This window comes from Gobius niger (assembly GCF_951799975.1).
Source record: "Gobius niger genome assembly, chromosome: 13".
Lineage (NCBI taxonomy): Eukaryota > Metazoa > Chordata > Actinopteri > Gobiiformes > Gobiidae > Gobius > Gobius niger.
The window spans coordinates 21,597,431-21,616,338 of NC_136864.1; the positions used below are offsets into that span (position 1 = coordinate 21,597,431).

Here is an 18,908-nt window from a genome sequence, read left to right on the forward strand (position 1 = left end):
CTCTAATTTTCCCTTTTACTTCTGTAGTAAAAGATAGGCAGTGGCTTGTTGGAGAAGCATTAATAGTTAACTTTTCTGTCTCGTGTGAAAAAGACCCAGCTAAAGCTCCAGTAATTCCATTCAACACTGACTGAGCTGCCTTCAGTGCTAAAGCCCGGTGCTCCTGCTCGTGGCACGCTGCCCTGAGGATATTTTAAATCAGGGAGAGGCGCCGCGTGCTGCAGGAGGAGAGACGGCTGGGAAAAGACCGCTTCTGATTTCAGCAGCTGAGAGACCAGCCCGTCTCCTACATATGAGCCAAGACACGTGGTATTTAGAGTTGTTGCAGTAATAAAGTGGAGCATCCTGTCAAAGTATGTGCGCTCTGTAAAGGGTCGTAAAGAACTAGGCTGGTATTGGGTAGCTGCCACCAGAGGGCGGTATTGCACGCAATGAAATTAATCCATCGCCTTTTCTTTGATGGGCTTCTAATAAACTAAATAGCCTGTCCTGTCCTACACTAAAGGCTCAGGTCGTTCCTGAAACCCAGCCTTCCGTGGCCTCCTTGAAGGATTTTCACCAAAATGTTTGTATTTAGGGGAAGTCAAACCCAGAACCTGACGGCAAGAAAGACTTTTCACAGCCTTGCAGCTTAACCACTGGACCACAGACTGACTGCCACGTTTTGTCGGATGTTGTTCACAATTACTTTTGCTTTTGCTATTTTTGATTGCATATAAATGATCCTAGTGGCCAAACATGAGATTGAAATAGGTTAGGTGCATCCAAATTCAGTCTTTGATAACCTACAGCAAAATATAGTTTTGTTTGTCGCGGTGCTCATTAGGTCCATGTTTTGTAAGGGTGGTAACGGTATAATCCAAAATGTTACGCAGTGTGCCTTTAAAGTGATAGCTGATCATCTGCCATCATTCTTTTTCACTCTTAATGGTTTAATGTTCGTAATATGATTACAATTATCATATTAGGGAGCGGGACGTTATAGGTTATTTTATTTCAAAAAGTCTATGAAGTCTATGAAGATTTTGAATGGAACTTTTCTTCCGGAACCAAGAGGAGCCCGTTTAAAGCCTGGCAAATCCAGGATGATTCTCCTCTGACAGTGGTGAGTCTGGACATCCAGGCAAGCTGGTTTGAGATTGTTGAGCTCTATTGACAGTGAATGGTTCTGAATTTCAGAAGCAAATAAAATTCTATCAAAATTCTTTTTTTTTTAGTATTATTATCTATCAGTAATTCATTCAAATTGGGAATTTAAAATTCAAAAATACAATTTCAAATTTCAAATCTAGAGACACAAATATTATCCAAATAAACTGACTGGACAGCAGACCGATAATACAGCGTCCGGCTTTTTGCATATTGTTCTAATGCATTGTATTTGTTTTGTGTGTGATCATTTATTTAACAAATGCACTTATTTTATTTTGGGTTTGTCTGAATCCTATTGCCAATGGTGTTCCTTTATTTATTTATAAGCAGAAATGGTGGGCAGTCTGGTAATGACCTCTTCTTCACTGCACATTCCTAAAGCACTTAATCATTTGTGAGTGGCCATCTTTGATCTTCGAAAACTGCAGGCTTTCAGCAGGAAGTTTTCAATACAGTAAAGAAGCTTTTCCCTTCTCCAAATTAGGCAAAGGTACTTATGTGAGGATCTGATAGACTTCCAAATGAGGCCTAAAACTGACCAGACTTTCTCCAGACAACCTCGCTTTGATCATCCATTCTCCCCTGTGATACATATGTTCCCTGTGATACTGGGCCCGGGAAAGCCTCCTCGACACCTTGTAGCCCTAAAGCAGAAGAGGCAGCAGCACTCCCCCCTTATCCGCCCTCCCTGTCTGGCTTTCACTTGCACACTGGACCCTCTTTTGAAAGTGCGTGATTTAAAATTCCTCCTCTGAGCATGTCATACATTTTATATGCATGGCGAGTTGGGGGGATTGCACGGGGCTCAAGACCCAAATGAACTTACCAACTTCACAGCTGGACTCCCCTGGGATATTGACTCACATGTTCCAAAACATACCTCTCTGCTCATTTCCCCCAACTTTCAATAATGTTTTTTTTTACCACATCATGCTTTTCACCAAATTTCAGTGGTGTAGGCCTTTGAAGACAGGAGTGATCAGAACAGAGGCGCTGAAGAAGCAGCCGCAGGGCATGTGGGTTTTTTTTTTTTTGGAGGAGTGGGAGACGACTGGGGCTGACAAGTGCAGCGTTTGGGGACAGCTTTGATGTGCGGTGATGGGGCAAGGCTCTTCAGTCTGCTGCACACAAGTCCTTGTTCAAATAAGGACTATATATGGGAGGATGGAGGACATAAAGATGGGATTGCTCTCATGTGGTGGCCAATAACAACAACATTTATGCCCTGAGTGTGCCCTGCAAGTGAAAACAGGGGTTCTTATTTCTCAAGGTGGCTTTCAAAGTGGCATGGGATAGCAATGGATTTTATGGCATTGTTTTAATTATAGCCAGTACATGTTCTGTGCAATGTCCATGGGCTGGAGTAATTTATTGAAAAAAAGAAGAGTCATAGAGCTTCGTGTTTGAAGAGGTGATATACTGTATCCCAGAATCAAAATGCAACTGATGAGTGTTTGTGTATCCATATTTATAACCAATGCATTTTTATTTAGCCTTAACTAGTTTTGGACAGTCCTAATATTAATTAAAGAGTAATATTATTAATATATATTATTAAACATTGGTAAAAGAAACTCGACTGTTATTTCTTTGCACATTCAACACCATAGGGCTGGGTACTGTTAAACAATACCAGTCTGGTATTGGAAAAAAAGTGGTATCGAAAAAGATGAAAGTATCAAAAGCAGATACAGACAAAAAAATCTTGATACTGTTGGTCCAGTTGTTGTACATAATATTCCCTTACTTTTTAGTTTTTTTTTTGGCTAATGGTTGTCCCATTTTTCCCTATTTTCAAAATACAATTTCTTATTTTTGCCCCAATTTTTCTTGTTTTTCAAAAAATGTTCCCCTTAATTTTCGCTCATTTTTTATAACTAATATTTCCCCTAATTTTTCCCTTTTTTTTTATTTTTTTACCAAATTCCTTCTTTTTTGCCAAATTTTCTCTCATTTCCCCAAAGTATTCCTAATTTTCCGCACATTTCTTGACATTGGAGATGAACCCGATATTGTACATTTCCAGATCTTCCACATATTATTGTTCTGTTTTCTGGTTCTAAACGACAAATATTTGAGTACAGGTATTGGAAAAAATATAGTTCAGGTATCGGTATTGAAAACCAAGTATCGTTAAAGTACTGGTATTGAAAAAGAAATGTAACGGTACCCAGCCCAAAACACCACTGTTGACAGCACAGAGCGCATAGACTGGAGAAAAGTAGTTGGAGTAAGGCTGAAAAAGTAGCTGCTATAGGATTTAATAAAGACATGTCCAGTTCTATGGAGGACCGTGTCTCCAAAACAATAAATACATGAATAAACATATAGGTATATATATATACACTTTTTACAATAAATGCATGCATTTCTTTACAAACGTTATCCTTATTTAAATAAAAATGTCAATTAATTGAAAATGAATTGCTTACTTATTTATATTTATTGTTTTGGCAGCCACGGTCTTCCATATATTGAGAACATGATAAAATGACTTATGATGAGAACATGAAAAGTGTAGAGAAAATAAAAGGCATTTTACTTCTAAACTCCACTAAGTGGGTTACTTAGTGGAGTTTAGAAGTAAAATTAAAAAAAAAAAATCTTCTCTTTTTGTAAATACCCGAACTACGTTTGAGGTGGTAAGAGAATAAAGTTGATCTTTACTTTACAAAAAATGACACCCGGTGAATATGTGGCTTGAGAAAATCTGGTTTATTTTTTTCCAGGAACAATATGATCTCGCTAGCTTATTGTGGATATAGCGGTAAACACCAGAAAACACAATTCACTTTCTTTTAAGTGCTACAGATTTGCAAGGTTATAGACATAAAAACGTTACAGCAACCATAGTGCCTACATTCATATTTGCACAGAATATAAAATTACAGTATATTGCTATTACACTGTCCCACTCAGAAACCACACGGCAGGAGAATGATATCATGAAGTCGGATGGGGTTATGTTGGTGAGGCGTGGTGTTTTTATTTTATTTTTTTCGGGGGGAGGGATATAGAGCCACATAGGAAGTCAGATGTATGGGGAACATGTGGATGTCCCGCGTCTCTCCAGCAGAGGGAGCTCCACATAGAGAAATTGTGGAGAAAAGTGGTGCACGACCTTGGCTTTGAAGTGAATATTAAAAGATTTTAGAAGGCAAGTTTAGCAGTATAGAAAATAAATTTAACCCATTTTGAAGTAATGAAATAATGTTGAAATAAAGGAAAGTAAAAACATAATAGGCCTCTTAGCCCCACGTGTTAACACAGTGCATTTTCTCTAGTTCAGCATTTCCCAGTGTAACGCCTCATTTGAAAGGTAAAAACCGCAAAACTAATTTAAGCTTCTTCCTTGTTATGATCATAAAGCTTTCGTCCTTTTTGGTTGTGTTATAATCCTGTTTTTGTTGCTTTTTCGACACCTTTTTGGTCAGATTTCTGTGGCTTAAAGCAGTACAAAGTAACTTGTTTACCTTAATAAATCCTTTCCGTAGTCCCTCTTGTTGTTAATGGGATGATTGGGGGGTCTTTCATCTCCTCCTGGTGTCTCTGGCCAGAAAACCACCCTTGCAACTTTCCCTGCACCAGATCGGAGCCACCAATACACACTAATGGAATCACGAAAAAGAAGCAGGCAATGCTAACTGCGGGCTAGCGCCACTTAAACAGTATTTACAGCCAAGTTTGGATGTGCAATATCCCTCTCTTCCTTTGTCTTTTCTGTCAGTGTAGTATTTACTCTTAAGGACAATTAATGAGTAAAAAAACGCAACATGCTACGACACCTGCAGTGGCGCTTATGGCCTCTAGGGGCATAAGTTACTTAGTACCGCTTTAATCAGTTACAAATTTAAACAAAAAATGTGGCCAAAACGCTTAAAAACCCCCAACTATAACGTGAAAACAAAGACACGGAAGAAACTTTTGCTTTGCAGGTCTTAGCTTTCAAATGAGGCGTTACACTGGCCTATAGTCTGAAAGCTCTCCAGTTGAGAAGCTTTATAGATATTTCGTTTTGGGGAAGACTGGAGAAAATGTGCTTGGTAAAGGTGGGGCTTAAACGGTTAAATAAATAAGTATAAGACAATATGGGGTTAGGACTTCAAATACACATGGATAGTTAAATAAAATGGACACAAAACATGTGCCATATATACAGTGTGCCCTATGCTTAGATAGTTTCACTCTGATTGGCCATTGAGCACATGTTTCCTTTGAGGAAAAAAAAAAAAAAAAAAGAAGTCAAGCGCCAGTCAATAAGATCCCCATGAAACAAATTCCAACAACTTTTTTTCTGTCGTTTTTGAAAAAAGAAGGTTAATACAAGTTAATTAACTTTGGTTTCCAGCTCTCTAGAACTATAAAGGCTACTGTAGAAATCGTGGCAGTTTGAAGCTGTTAAGTAAAAAAAGCTAAACAAAAACAGTATTAGCCCAAATTAATACGACACAGAAATTCACTTTGTTACAATAGCAGCCAGAAGAAACAATGTAGTTACAGTGTGAGTCGGTAGGAGACAAAACGTGGAGTGGTACCTCTAAATAAATATCTATCCTAATTTGTTATAAATATGGTTATGCATATCCTTTCGAGATCTTTCATCCATGCAGAGAAATCATAAAAATCTTCTGAAACCTTTTTTTTTTTTTTCTTCTTCTTCTTTTTTAGCTGTAACACAAGACAAAGGAAGCAGAAAGGAACATCATCATTCGCACTGGTTATGTCTCGACACATGGGACAAAATGGCCGCTCCGAACCCCCCCCCCCCCCCTTAAAACTGTGCTGCAGCCTCGCCGCGGCGGACATCCACTTTGTCAACGACCGTCTTTGTCAGAGTGGAACTATACCGCGCCATCCAAAACTGCACCTGCCCCCCCAAAACTGAGAGGAACAGAGGTAGCAAACCGGAAAAGGGGAAAAAAAAAAAAAACAGAAAAGAAAAGAGGACTTGACAGCTTTTAGCACTGCCGGGTGATTATTTAGGAATAATTTAGCAGGAGTGTGTTGACTTTGCCTGGGGAGTGCCGATAGTTGCAGGGCTCCACTCCCCATTTTAGTTTTGTGTTTTTGGAATAAATGTTTTTTTCTCCACCTCTACTGTTTTTGCTGTGCTCAACAGTTCTCCGCGGTATATTCATCAGCGTGACATTTTTTTTCCCCTTCCACCTTCGGGACGGGGCGTTTTTTCGGTCTCCTCGTCTTCCAGGTGCCACGGTGTGCAAAAAAATAATCCATCGACATCCACCCCAGACCAGGGCAGCGATGTGAGCGCACGCCGCCCGCCTCCACACGAGTCTAAAAAAAAAAGTCCAGAGTTTGGAAAGCAGAAAGCTTGTTTCTCAAATTGTTGGCCAGAAAGCTAGCGTTTAAAACATTTGATACGACCAGGATTTGATGCTTGTTTTTTGGTGCGAGAAGCTTAACTAAAATGTAGGTGCTGCTTTGCTCCCCATTTGTTTTGTTTTGCAATATAGCATTTGTTGATCTTTTGGATCACTGAAAAAGGTTGACCATAGGTTTGAAAGTGAAGATGAAGCTTACAAAATACCAATGACTAATAATATTATAATAATAACCAATAGCTTATTATAAACTCAAAGCACAATCAAGTGCTCGATCCCATCTGTTTTCCAAAGTAAGGACCACAGGAGCTTATTAACCATTGTGGTTCCTGCACACAGGTGGAAGGAAGTGCTTCTGCAGTTCAAACAGGGGTTCCTCTGTAACTGTCCCTTTTTTTTTTTTCAATGTCCCGCTTGAGCTCTGTCCTCACATGCAACGTAGACACAAAAAACTCATGCTTTGACTAGTTACAGATCAGGAAATGAAAAACGTGAAAAACAAAAACAATAAAGCGAATATAAAGATGCATGCCAGTGATCCGTCCTGTCTCTTTGCACTCGTCTCTTCTTCTTCTTCTCCTTCTCTGCCCCAGTTTTTGATTTGTTTTGACACGAAGAAGAACAAGGAGTCTTTGAAGAGATTGAGGAGAGGCTGAATGTTGCCTCTCGCAGGGTCAGGATAAGTCTTAAAAGATAAAAACGGTAGGCACCAGGAAAAGCAGTAGTAGTAGTAGTAGTAGTAGTAGTAGTAGTAGTAATTGTAGTAGTAGAAGGTGGCGCTGTGAAGTTATTGGGGGAAAGGGGTTGCGTTGACTTGAGCCAAAGGTGCACTCCGATGGTGGGGCGCGTTCATTTTTGTGACAGGTACGCGCCGATGGTGAGGCTGGCGGCTCCGATGGCGGCCAGTCCGAACACGGTTTTGATGGAGGGCCAAGAGCAGCTGAACACGGATTCCCTCTGACGGTCATACAGCTCCACAAAGGCATCCTAAGAAAAACAAACACATGAGACAGATTTAATTCACAAAACTGCAAAAAAATGCCAGAACACTTGAAACCCGTTTTTCGTAGTTTAAAGGGACTATACGGAGTTTAAAAATGTTAAAACTAAGTATTTTCATCCCCCTACATGTTCCCGCCATGTCCTAATGTGTAGAATGAACCCAGACCTGTTCACCACAACTGCTCTAAAATCCTGCACTGTCACTCAAAAAGGTGTCACTTCGGCCCGAAGTGCTGTCATGCACGAGCTTAAAGGAATAGGCCACCGTTTTTACATACTGATATATGCTCTTACCTCACTTTAGACGTGTTAATATATCCCCGTCTGGTCTTTGTCCGTGCGCTCTGCAAGGCAAACGGAGCGCATACGCAGCCTCTCCCACATGTCACATAGCTCCAAAAAAGCTCACGATAGAAGCTACCAAGCTCTTCCACGTGTTCCCTATTTAAATAAAGTTACGTGAAGTGTTTTCATGCGAAGTATATTTACACAGAAATGTAACGTGTCGATTTTATAAGCAGATAAAAAGGGGGACTATATTGTGAGGCGTAATGATACGAGGAGCAAAACGTCCGCGCAGTAACTCCTAAAGACTTCCCCCGCTCACTTCCGTCAATAACCTTTAGGAGTTACTGCGCGGACGTTTTACTCCTCGTATCATTACGCCCCACAATATAGTCCCCCTTTTTATCTGCTTATAAAATCGACATGTTACATTTCTGTGTAAATATACTTCGCATGAAAACACTTCACGTAACTTTATTTAAATAGGGAACACGTGGAAGAGCTTGGTAGCTTCTATCGTGAGCTTTTTCGGAGCTATGTGACATGTGGGAGAGGCTGCGTATGTGCTCCGTTTGCCTGGCAGAGCGCACGGACAAAGACCAGACGGGGATATATTAACACGTCTAAAGTGAGGTAAGAGTATATATCAGTATGTAAAAACGGTGGCCTATTCCTTTAAAGGGGGCCTATTATGCAAAATCGACTTTTTCAAGCTTTACATCATGTTATTAAGTCATTCCCTCATTAAAACCATGCCTGAAGTGTTGCCTTAGCACATTCACGTATTTTCGAGTAATCTGTAGAAACTCTGATGGCGGCCATTTTAGGGATAAAACGCCTGATTCCTTCAGGAAACGCCCTCGACCTCCAGGATACGCCTCCGACCTTTCGTCACCAGCCGAGTAACCAACCACTGCTCCTCAGCAGAACCCCCTCCCCGCAGTGTCTAGCCCTAAGATGTAAACAGAGTCATCATGGAGGATTAGCTTCATGTGTTGTGAACCAGAGCCACAGCAGACTTTTACAAAGACACACATCAGTGTTTCTGTTACCGAAACACCCAGGATTAAAACCGGTGACAAGAACACTTATTTCAGTGTCTGGTTCTGCGCTGGGCCTTGATGATGCACAGAGCCTCCGGAGAAAGCTAATGCTAAGCTAAACCTCGAGTCATCACGTGAAAACGAGAAATATGCACAAATAAAGTCAATAAAACCACCACACACATAAAGAACCGTTTAACAATGATCACACACGGAGCCTGGCTTGTTGATTTGGAAGTTTATTGCTCACATTTCATCTACAATGGGTCATAGCCGAGTGGTTTTCTCCCGGAGCTAACAAGCTAGCCGCGACAAGCTAACGGGAAAATTCACTGAATACAAGCATATTATGCATTGAAAACGTCACTAAAACAGGCAACTGCTTGAAGCAGCCTTTATGACGATCACACACGGAGCCTGGCTTGTTGATTGTGTAGTTTATTGCTCACATTTCATCTACAGTGAGTCGTAGCCGAGTGGTTTTCTCCCGGAGCTAACAAGCTAGCCGCGATAAGCTAACGGGAAAATTTACTGAATGCAAGTAGCATATTATGCATTGAAAACGTCACTAAAACAGGCAACTGCTTGAAGCAGCCTTTATGACGATCACACACGGAGCCGGGCTTGTTGATTTCGTAGTTTATTGCTCACATTTCATCTACAGTGAGTCACTGCGGTAAAGTGGCCCGCCACTTCCAAACCCACGGTAAAGTGGCCCACACTTGAAAAGATGTTGCGCCTTTTGCCGGTTACTTACGGTAATAGCAGATTTCCTCGTCGTACAGCTTGCCTTTTTCGTGTAATTTCGCTATGAATAAAGTTGTGATCATCACTCTTTTGTAGCTAATGATGTGTGTTCATTAATTTAGGGAAATAGAGTTGCGCGCACGCGCGCGTTTGTTTGTTTGTGTGCGCGCGCGCGGTGGCTATAACTTCATATTTCTACCACAGTAGTGGTCACGTGACGGCACGGACAGATGACCAGCGTGTATTGAGAATATAGGGAACTATAAAATAATATAAGCTTTGATATTCATCTTCATTGTCTTTTATTCCCTACTTCATGCAGTTTTATAATAATAATAATTATTATTATTATTAAAAGATTATAAATATTATAATCATTTTGACAAGGTACCAAGGACGCTCCAAATGGAACAAAATTCAGGTTTTCAATTTAAAAAAAAAAAAAATCCTTAAAGAACAACTAACCCCCAAATCAACTTTTTTTTTCTAGCTAAGTTGTATAAATGGGTATCTTATAGTGTTGTCTACGTGTATATGTCACTATTTTAACAATTTAGTGCAAATTTGTTGAAATCCTGTCTTTGTGTCCCAAACCGTCTGTGTGGCGCCATCTGCAGCGAACTGTCGGTACTGCATTTGATTTTTTGAATTCGGCACCCAATTAGCGGAGGGGAGAGAGATGATGTCAGGAGGCGAGAGATGATGTCACGGGCTCTGCCGCTCTGGGGTATAAAAAGGCTCAGTCTCGCTCACGCCCCCGTAGCGAGTTGGTGTTGGAATAACGAGAGAATATTTTCATCGATTGTCAGGTTTGCGATTAGTTGTCATAGCATTTAGGTAGATTTTATTAGGATAGCTTTTTTATTATAAATAAGTGTATAGTTTTAGTAGTGTTAGTTGTTGAATATTGTAGTTGTAATCACTAGTTGCTTTTATTGTTAGATTAGTTAGCTCAATTTAGCTTAGGGCGTTTGTTAGTATTGCTTTTAGTGGTCTATCGTGTATAATTTAATTGTTAGTTGTTAATTGTACTGTGTTAGGATGGGGAGGAAGTGTAGCGTAGTGGGGCTGGAGTTTGCAAAGACCATTTTACGTGCTGATTCCTTCGCCAACTTCACCGAGGTTGAACTGGGCTATGCTAGTCTTCTGCGTTTGAAGAGCGAGGCCGTCCCCACCGACACTCCTGCCCCGCCAACAATGTGAGGTGAGTGAGAAAAATAATGATTTACCCATTTTGGGTTTGGTAGTAATTGCATTGATTGTAGCTGCTGTAAAAAGAGGCACTTGGTTCACTCTGTCCCGGTCATTTCTGTCAGTAGTAGCTACTTTGCTCACAGATTGAGTCATGTACAGTATATAGAATTTTTATGTGCACGTCAGAATAGATCGTTATTGTAGTATCTCAAACAAATTCGCCGGTTTGGCCTCTGATAACACCAATCACATGAGTCGTGTAGATCTGTTGAAAAAATATGGCGTGTAAATAGACTCTGCAGCCTCAGCTCCAGGCGACGTGTCCCGCACTCGCTCACTGTGGCTGAGGAACAGCAGCCACCGGTTATAAGCGCGTCTACTCTGCCCGGGGCAGCCTGCTAATGCATCAGTCTGCAAAGTTACGCCAACACTGCGCAAATGTGCACGAGTCTGAGCACCAAACTAATCTAAGTTTGACATGACTGTAGCTTTTGACAGTAGCTACAAGCTAGCCTGTATAGCTAACGTATAGCTAGAACGTACTGTGTGTCGGAGGCTAAACTGACCCGCTCCGTGCGCGCTCTGCTCCCGTTTGATGCTCGACTGCGGTCAGTGAGGAGAGGGCTGACCACTCCAGGTGGACCGTGTGGTCAGTGAGGAGAGGGCTGACCACTCCAGGTGGACCGTGTGGTCAGTGAGGAGAGGGCTGACCACTCCAGGTGGACCGTGTGGTCAGTGAGGAGAGGGCTGACCACTCCAGGTGGACCGTGCGGTCAGTGAGGAGAGGGCTGACCACTCCAGGTGGACCGTGTGGTCAGTGAGGAGAGGGCGCTCACAGATGTGAGCTGTTCTTACGTGGTTTCAGAATCAGTATAGTTGTTATTGCCATTGTTGTTGAACAGGTTCACAAAATAGGATCAATTCTGATAATTATGTTCATGTTGACAAGTTTTCTGAACTGAACCAAAGTTTACACCTATTTGGACGCAGCTATTCAAAATGCCAAACCATTTGGAAGTTTTTAGTAGCCGACTGTAGCCAGAATTAACCTGATACAAATATTTGGTTGATCTGCTATAGGGTGGCATATTCTGAAGTATATCCTAGGTTGTATTCCTATAAATCATCAATACAAACAATGTGTTTGCATGTCACTTGTGTGTGCACTTTATAAATATTATTTATTGTTATGTTTTCAGCCAAAAGTGAGCAGAGAGAAATGTCCAGACTGATCCAGTCATTACAAGGCATGCAAGTGTCCAGGCCAATGTGAAGCCGAGCAGGCGACGCAAAGGTGAAATCTATTTATCCTTTATACAGTACTGTCATTTTATGTATAAAACAGTCTACACTTTTGTTTTTTTTATATACTGTAGTTAGACACAAGTTGTGTAATTACTGCCATTTTAAACGTGTTTTTTTTGTTTGTGTTTTGTACAGCTACTCAAGCCCGGACCGCTTACACAAGCGTCGGTTGTGGGACAGGGGACCTGATGGAAATCCCTCTTCCTGACAGTCCCAGAGCAGCCTCTACACCTTTAAAAAGGAGAAGGTGTGAGGTGTCAGCGTCTGACCCCAGCTTCCACATCGATGACAGTGCCAGCACTGTGAACTGTTCAAGGTACAAAGAAAATCTAGAGTTTTAATTGAAAAAATATATACAGCGTCCTGGTTTTTTGAGGGATGAAATATCCTTTATTTTATATAGCATTCCCACTGAAGTCCCTCCACACAAGGACAAAAAATATATTGTTCTTGAGGACCAACTGCTGGAGCTGTTTAGGCGATGTCCTGTCTGGGTCACTCAACAGTGTCCTCGCTGTGAGTTCTCCAGTCAGTGGTCCAGTCAGCCCATGGTGAACAACATCCCAGCTGGAAACCTACAGCTCTGTGCTGTTCACCAGCTCATCCTTTAGCCAGATTTCAAAGGCACTACAAAAACATTTTGTTTTTCCATATATTATCCGATGATAACAGATGTTTTAATTTTATAGTTCTTGGGGGCCTTCAATATTCAGGGACTGTCAGAGCAGTGCTTCTACAGGCATCAGGCAAAGCTCCTCATCCCTACAGTCAACTGGCAGTGGAAGCTGGAGCAGGATGACCTCATCAGGGAGGCTCTTGAAAGCGGCTCTGTGTCACTGGGCGGGGACATGCGGGCAGATTCACCTGGTAAATACATTTAATAAACATTTATCTGAAGTATTAAAAGTCAGCTAATGTATAACTTGCATTCATGTAGGACATTCAGCCAAGTATGGCAGTTACACCATGATGAATCTAACGAGTAACAAAGTCATTGACATCGAGCTAGTCAAGGTAAAACATTACAATACAAACATAAATATGTAACTTTGGATAACTGTGCATTATGATAGAACTCATATTCTTATTTTTTTGTCTTATTAGAGCAATGAGGTTGGAAACAGCGTGTGCATGGAGAAGGAGGGGTTTGTGTTTTGTGTCCCAGAGATTGGAAAAAAATGATGCGCTGGGCCAGAAAAGGTGAACGGAGGAAATGACGAGGTGGAAGAAAAGCATTGTGAACCATCTATATGAATCATCTCTACTGGTCACCATCAAAGGCTGTGGCTGAGTGGACATCTGGGCAACTACATTCAGAATGTCCACGGAAAACCCCCTGTCCCCTCGCTGTCTTCACAGGCCTTTGGTTGGGGATGATGCAAGAGTGTGGCCAAAATCAAGTATGTGTAATTACAACTACTCCTCCCAATATCTAATTTATATTGATGTATTTACACTTCACATATCAATTTATTATTCTTTGTAATTCTTTATAATTCTTTGTAGGCACAGCAGCATGCGAGAGACTCTTACTCTTTTGTTAACACCACGTTTTTTGAAAGATTAAGCTAAAATAAGCCCACAATACCACACTTCAAATATTGAGGCATTCCATAGTCTGATTCTCTCACAATAGTCTGGGCCTCTTATTCAAAGGAATGCTGGCCAGGTAATGATTCCTAAAGGTTCAACAAATATTCACTAGTTATTTTATCACTTTGAAATGTTTAGAAAATAGATACTGCATATTAATGTTTATTTGTGAAATTTTAGGGTGCAGGTTGGTGCCTTGAATTTTGATTTAAAAAAGGCAAATCGTCATAGTGTATCCAAAATTCAAGCGTGGAGACTACACAGTGAGAGCCATGAAGACCAGAGCTACCTCAGGTATGTCACATTAAAAACAACACAACCAATGCTTTTACAAGGACAAATGTTTTGTGCTTTGTTTACAGTCTACTTTGACCAACTAATGGCCCTGCTGTTTGAAAGTGTGGTCGAGGATCCTCTCCCATATCAGGAGCACACAGACAAAGGACCTGTGCCTGAACCATTCTGTGCCCATTGGACAACGTAATAGATTAAAATCAATGTTTCATGCAAGATTTAATTGTGGGCAGTAAAAAAAAAATGAAGCCTGTATATGTTCTGTCAGATATGTCACAGGAAGGTATATGCAGCACCACTGTTTCTAGAAGCTGAAAACTTACTGCATGTATATTTATTACAGTTGGTATTGTATAACATAACCAGTCAACTTTGTCTGTTCAATTTGTTTATTGCACACATCTATGTAGGCCAAGTGAGTGGCACATGCAGCTCAACCTCAAGTGAAATGTGAGCTGTAAGTTTGTAGTAAGTTTTACCAAAGAAATTGTGCTATAATTTGGAAATTGCACTGTTGTAAGAGCCAGAAGTGCAGAATCAAGTACTGGTACAAAACAAGATCTATAATTTTCATTAATATTTCAATATTCAACTAAAAAAAGCATACATATAAATACTTCATTATAGTCTTTACTCTACAGTGTCATCATTCAGTGGTAGTTTAGTGTATGTGTTAACGTTGGTTAAACCTTTTAGTTCACTAAATTTAGTAATAGAAATTACTTCAGGCTATTTACTTAGGGCTAACTGGCTCTTTGGGTTCACAATGTTACAGTCAAGCCTTTAGAGAAACATGACCTGAATGATTCTGTCTCACATCTTCAATGGCAAACCAAAAACAATTTCAAAAAGACAGTGTTCCTGCTCAATAATACAGGCCTACATTTATTTATTTGATATGTTTTGTGCACTTTGCTGTAAGAAAAATAATAAAAATCTTTGTAACACAAATAGCCACGTCTCTATATCACACACTCTGCTGAGGACACTGAGATACATCTCCCATGTTAACGTAGACCACAGCAAAAGTCTACATCTAAAATAGATCGGTAAATTCTGAAGCAGCCAGGACAGTTACGTCCCTTAGCTGCGATGCTAACGTCGATCGAGCTCAATGCTAAGCCGCTAGCTTTGTAAATGACAGAGGAATAAATGAGCCAGCGCCTCAGGTACAAGGCCGCTGTCTGCCACGATGCCCCCCCTGTGTAGAGAGAGCTGTCGAGCTGTCCCAGTGGAACAAGTTGCTAAATAAGTTAGCTCGCTGGAACTCCATGCTCCCATGCTCGGACTTTGTTTACGAGGAGCGCTGCAGGTGCAGCGTCGAAGTCAGAAGCCTCAAGCCCCTCCCACCCCTCACCCCTCCCGCGTGCCCCTTAGTCCTCCAGGCAACGCCCCCTTTCTGTTGAGATTTTCAAATCTGAGGCTCTGATACTGAGGCTCTGGAAGGAGGGGTTAGTAGCCCTTTAAGAGGTTTGCAACTAGTTTCACTGCAGACATGGCCTCAGTGCTGCCCCCTATCGCCCTGTCAAAACCAAGTGAACTTTTACTGTGGAAATCTGAAGAAAACTGAGGTTGAAAAAGGCAAAAATGGAAAAAAATTCTGTTTTTCAAAAAATGTTTTAAAAAAATTCTTGAGAGGTTTGCAACTAGTTTCACTGCAGCCATGGCCTCAGTGCTGCCCCCTATCGCCCTGCCAAAACCAAGTCCACTTTTACTGTGGAAATCTGAAGAAAACTTAGGTTGAAAAAGGCCAAAATGGAATAAAATTCAGTTTTTCAAAAAATGTTTAAAAAAAATCCTTGAGAGGTTTGCAACTAATTTCACTGCAGCCATGGCCTCAGTGCTGCCCTCTATCACCCTGTTGAAACAAAGTCCACTTTTACTGTGGAAATATGAAGAAAACTGAGGTTGAAAAAGGCCAAAATGGAACAAATTTCAGGTTTTCAAAAATTCTTAAAAAAAAATCCTTAAGAGGTTTGCAACTAGTTTCACTGCAGCCATGGCCTCAGTGCTGCCCCCTATCGCCCTGTCAAAACCAAGTCCACTTTTACTGTGGAAATCTGAAGAAAACTGAGGTTGAAAAAGGCCAAAATGGAAAAAAATTCTGTTTTTCAAAAAATGTTTTAAAAAAATCCTTGAGAGGTTTGCAACTAGTTTCACTGCAGCCATGGCCTCAGTGCTGCCCCCTATCGCCCTGTCAAAACCAAGTCCACTTTTACTGTGGAAATCTGAAGAAAACTGAGGTTGAAAAAGGCCAAAATGGAAAAAAAATCAGTTTTTCAAAAAATGTTTAAAAAAAATCCTTGAGAGGTTTGCAACTAATTTCACTGCAGACATGGCCTCAGTGCTGCCCCCTATCGCCCTGCCAAAACAAAATCCACTTTTACTGTGGAAATCTGAAGAAAACTTAGTTTGAAAAAGGCCAAAATGGAATAAAATTCAGTTTTTCAAAAAATGTTTAAAAAAAATCCTTGAGAGGTTTGCAACTAATTTAAAGGCAGACATGGCCTCAGTGCTGCCCCCTATCGCCCTGCCAAAACCAAGTCCACTTTTACTGTGGAAATCTGAAGAAAACTTAGGTTGAAAAAGGCCAAAATGGAATAAAATTCAGTTTTTCAAAAAATGTTTAAAAAAAATCCTTGAGAGGTTTGCAACTAATTTCACTGCAGCCATGGCCTCAGTGCTGCCCTCTATCACCCTGTTGAAACAAAGTCCACTTTTACTGTGGAAATATGAAGAAAACTGAGGTTGAAAAAGGCCAAAATGGAACAAATTTCAGTTTTTCAAAAAATGTTTAAAAAAAATCCTTAAGAGGTTTGCAACTAATTTCACTGCACACATGGCCTCAGTGCTGCCCCCTATCGCCCTGCCAAAACAAAATCCACTTTTACTGTGGAAATCTGAAGAAAACTTAGGTTGAAAAAGGCCAAAATGGAATAAAATTCAGTTTTTCAAAAAATGTTTAAAAAAAATCCTTGAGAGGTTTGCAACTAATTTCACTGCAGACATGGCCTCAGTGCTGCCCCCTATCGCCCTGCCAAAACCAAGTCCACTTTTACTGTGGAAATCTGAAGAAAACTGAGGTTGAAAAAGGCCAAAATGAAACAAATTTCAGGTTTTCAAAAATTCTTTAAAAAAAATCCTTAAGAGGTTTGCAACTAGTTTCACTGCAGACATGGCCTCAGTGCTGCCCTCTATCGCCCTGTCAAAACCAAGTCCACTTTTACTGTGGAAATCTGAAGAAAACTGAGGTAGAAAAAGGCCAAAATGGAACAAAGAACAGTTTTTCAAAAATTCTTTAACAAAAATCCTTAAGAGGTTTGCAACTAATTTCACTGCAGCCATGGCCTCAGTGCTGCCCTCTATCACCCTGTTGAAACAAAGTCCACTTTTACTGTGGAAATTTGAAGAAAACTGAGGTTGAAAAAGGCCAAAATGGAACAAAATTCAGTTTTTCAAAAAATGTTTTAAAAAAATCCTTAAGAGGTTTGCAACTAGTTTCACTGCAGACATGGCCTCAGTGCTGCCCTCCATCACCCTGTCAAAACAAAATCCACTTTTACTGTGGAAATTTGAAGAAAACAGGTTGAAAAAGGCCAAAATGGAAAAAAAAAAACATTTTTTCAAAAAATGTTTAAAAAAAATCCTTGAGAGGTTTGCAACTAGTTTCACTGCAGCCATGGCCTCAGTGCTGCCCCCTACCCACCTGCAACAGACCAGCCACTTTTACTGCAGAAATTTGGAGTAAATTAAGTTCAAACATGGTCATAATGGACATAAAATGACAAATTTGGCATCATATTAAAAAATATTAAAAGAAGCTGTGCAAGATCTTTCACTGCAGTCATGGCCTCAGTGCTGCCCCCTATCAAGTTCAAAACATGGAGTTCAAACATGGTCATAATTGACACAAAAGGCCTTTAGTCTACACTTAAACAACAGCAAGTCAGTGATGACTCACAGTTTGACTGGGAGTGAGGTTCACAGTTTTGGTACTGCCACACTAAAAGCACAATCCCCCTACTGCTTATATACTTGGGGACATCGAATACCATATGAGGAGCTCTGCTTGGATGGTAGATGTCCAGAAACTAAGACAGATGGTGAGGAGCATGTCCATGAAGAGACTTAAAAACCAAATGCCATCCATCCATTTTCTTCCGCTTTGTCCGGGGGGGGGCGGGTCGCGGGGGCAGCAGTCTCAGCAGAGATGCCCAGACGTCGCGATCCACACACACCTCCTCCAGCTGTTCTGACCCCGAGGCGACACCAGGCCAGCTTGGAGACATAGTCCCGCCAGCGTGCCCTAGGCCTTCCACGAGGCCTTGTCCTAATAAGACATGCCTGGAACACCTCCCGCGGGAGGCGGCCAGGAGGCATCCGGAACAGATGCCCTAGCCACCTCAGCTGGCTTCTTTCGACGTGAAGGAGCAGCGACTCTACTCCGAGCTCCTCCGCTTTTTCTGGTGGAGAACCATGGCCTCAGATTTGGAGGTGCTGATCCTCATCCCGGCCGCTACACACTCGGCTGCAAACCGCCCCAGGGCAGCTGAAGGTCCTGATTTGTTGAAGCCATTAGAACATTGTCTGCAAACAGCAGAGATGAGATCCTGAGGCTCCCAAACCGGACACCCTCCGGCCCCTGGCTGCGCCTTGAAATTCTGTCAATAAAGGTAGTGAACATAACCGGTGACAAAGGGCAGCCCTGGCGGAGACCAACACGCACCGGGAACCGGTCTGACTTACTGCCGGCAATGCGAACCAAGCTCCTGCTGCGGTCATACAGGGAACGGACAGCCCTTAGCAGAGGGCCCCGGACCCCATACTCCCGGAGCACCCCCCACAGGGCACCACGAGGGACACGGTCGAACGCTTTCTCCAGATCCACAAAACACATATGGATTGGTTGGTCGTACTCCCACGAACCCTCGAGCACTCGATGAAGGGTATA

General features: G+C 41.5%; 1 protein-coding gene across 1 annotated transcript in view; it reads right to left on the reverse strand.

The window, feature by feature from the left end:
• Nucleotides 1–6,610: 6,610 nt before the first annotated feature.
• bcl2b (BCL2 apoptosis regulator b) overlaps nucleotides 6,611–18,908 on the reverse strand; it is an 88,788-nt gene continuing 76,490 nt past the window's right edge. Inside the window, exon 2 of the mRNA XM_079568761.1 lies at nucleotides 6,611–7,481. Coding sequence (XP_079424887.1) covers nucleotides 7,344–7,481 — 138 coding nt within the window. The 3' untranslated portion in view covers nucleotides 6,611–7,343. The remainder of the gene's footprint in view (nucleotides 7,482–18,908) is intronic.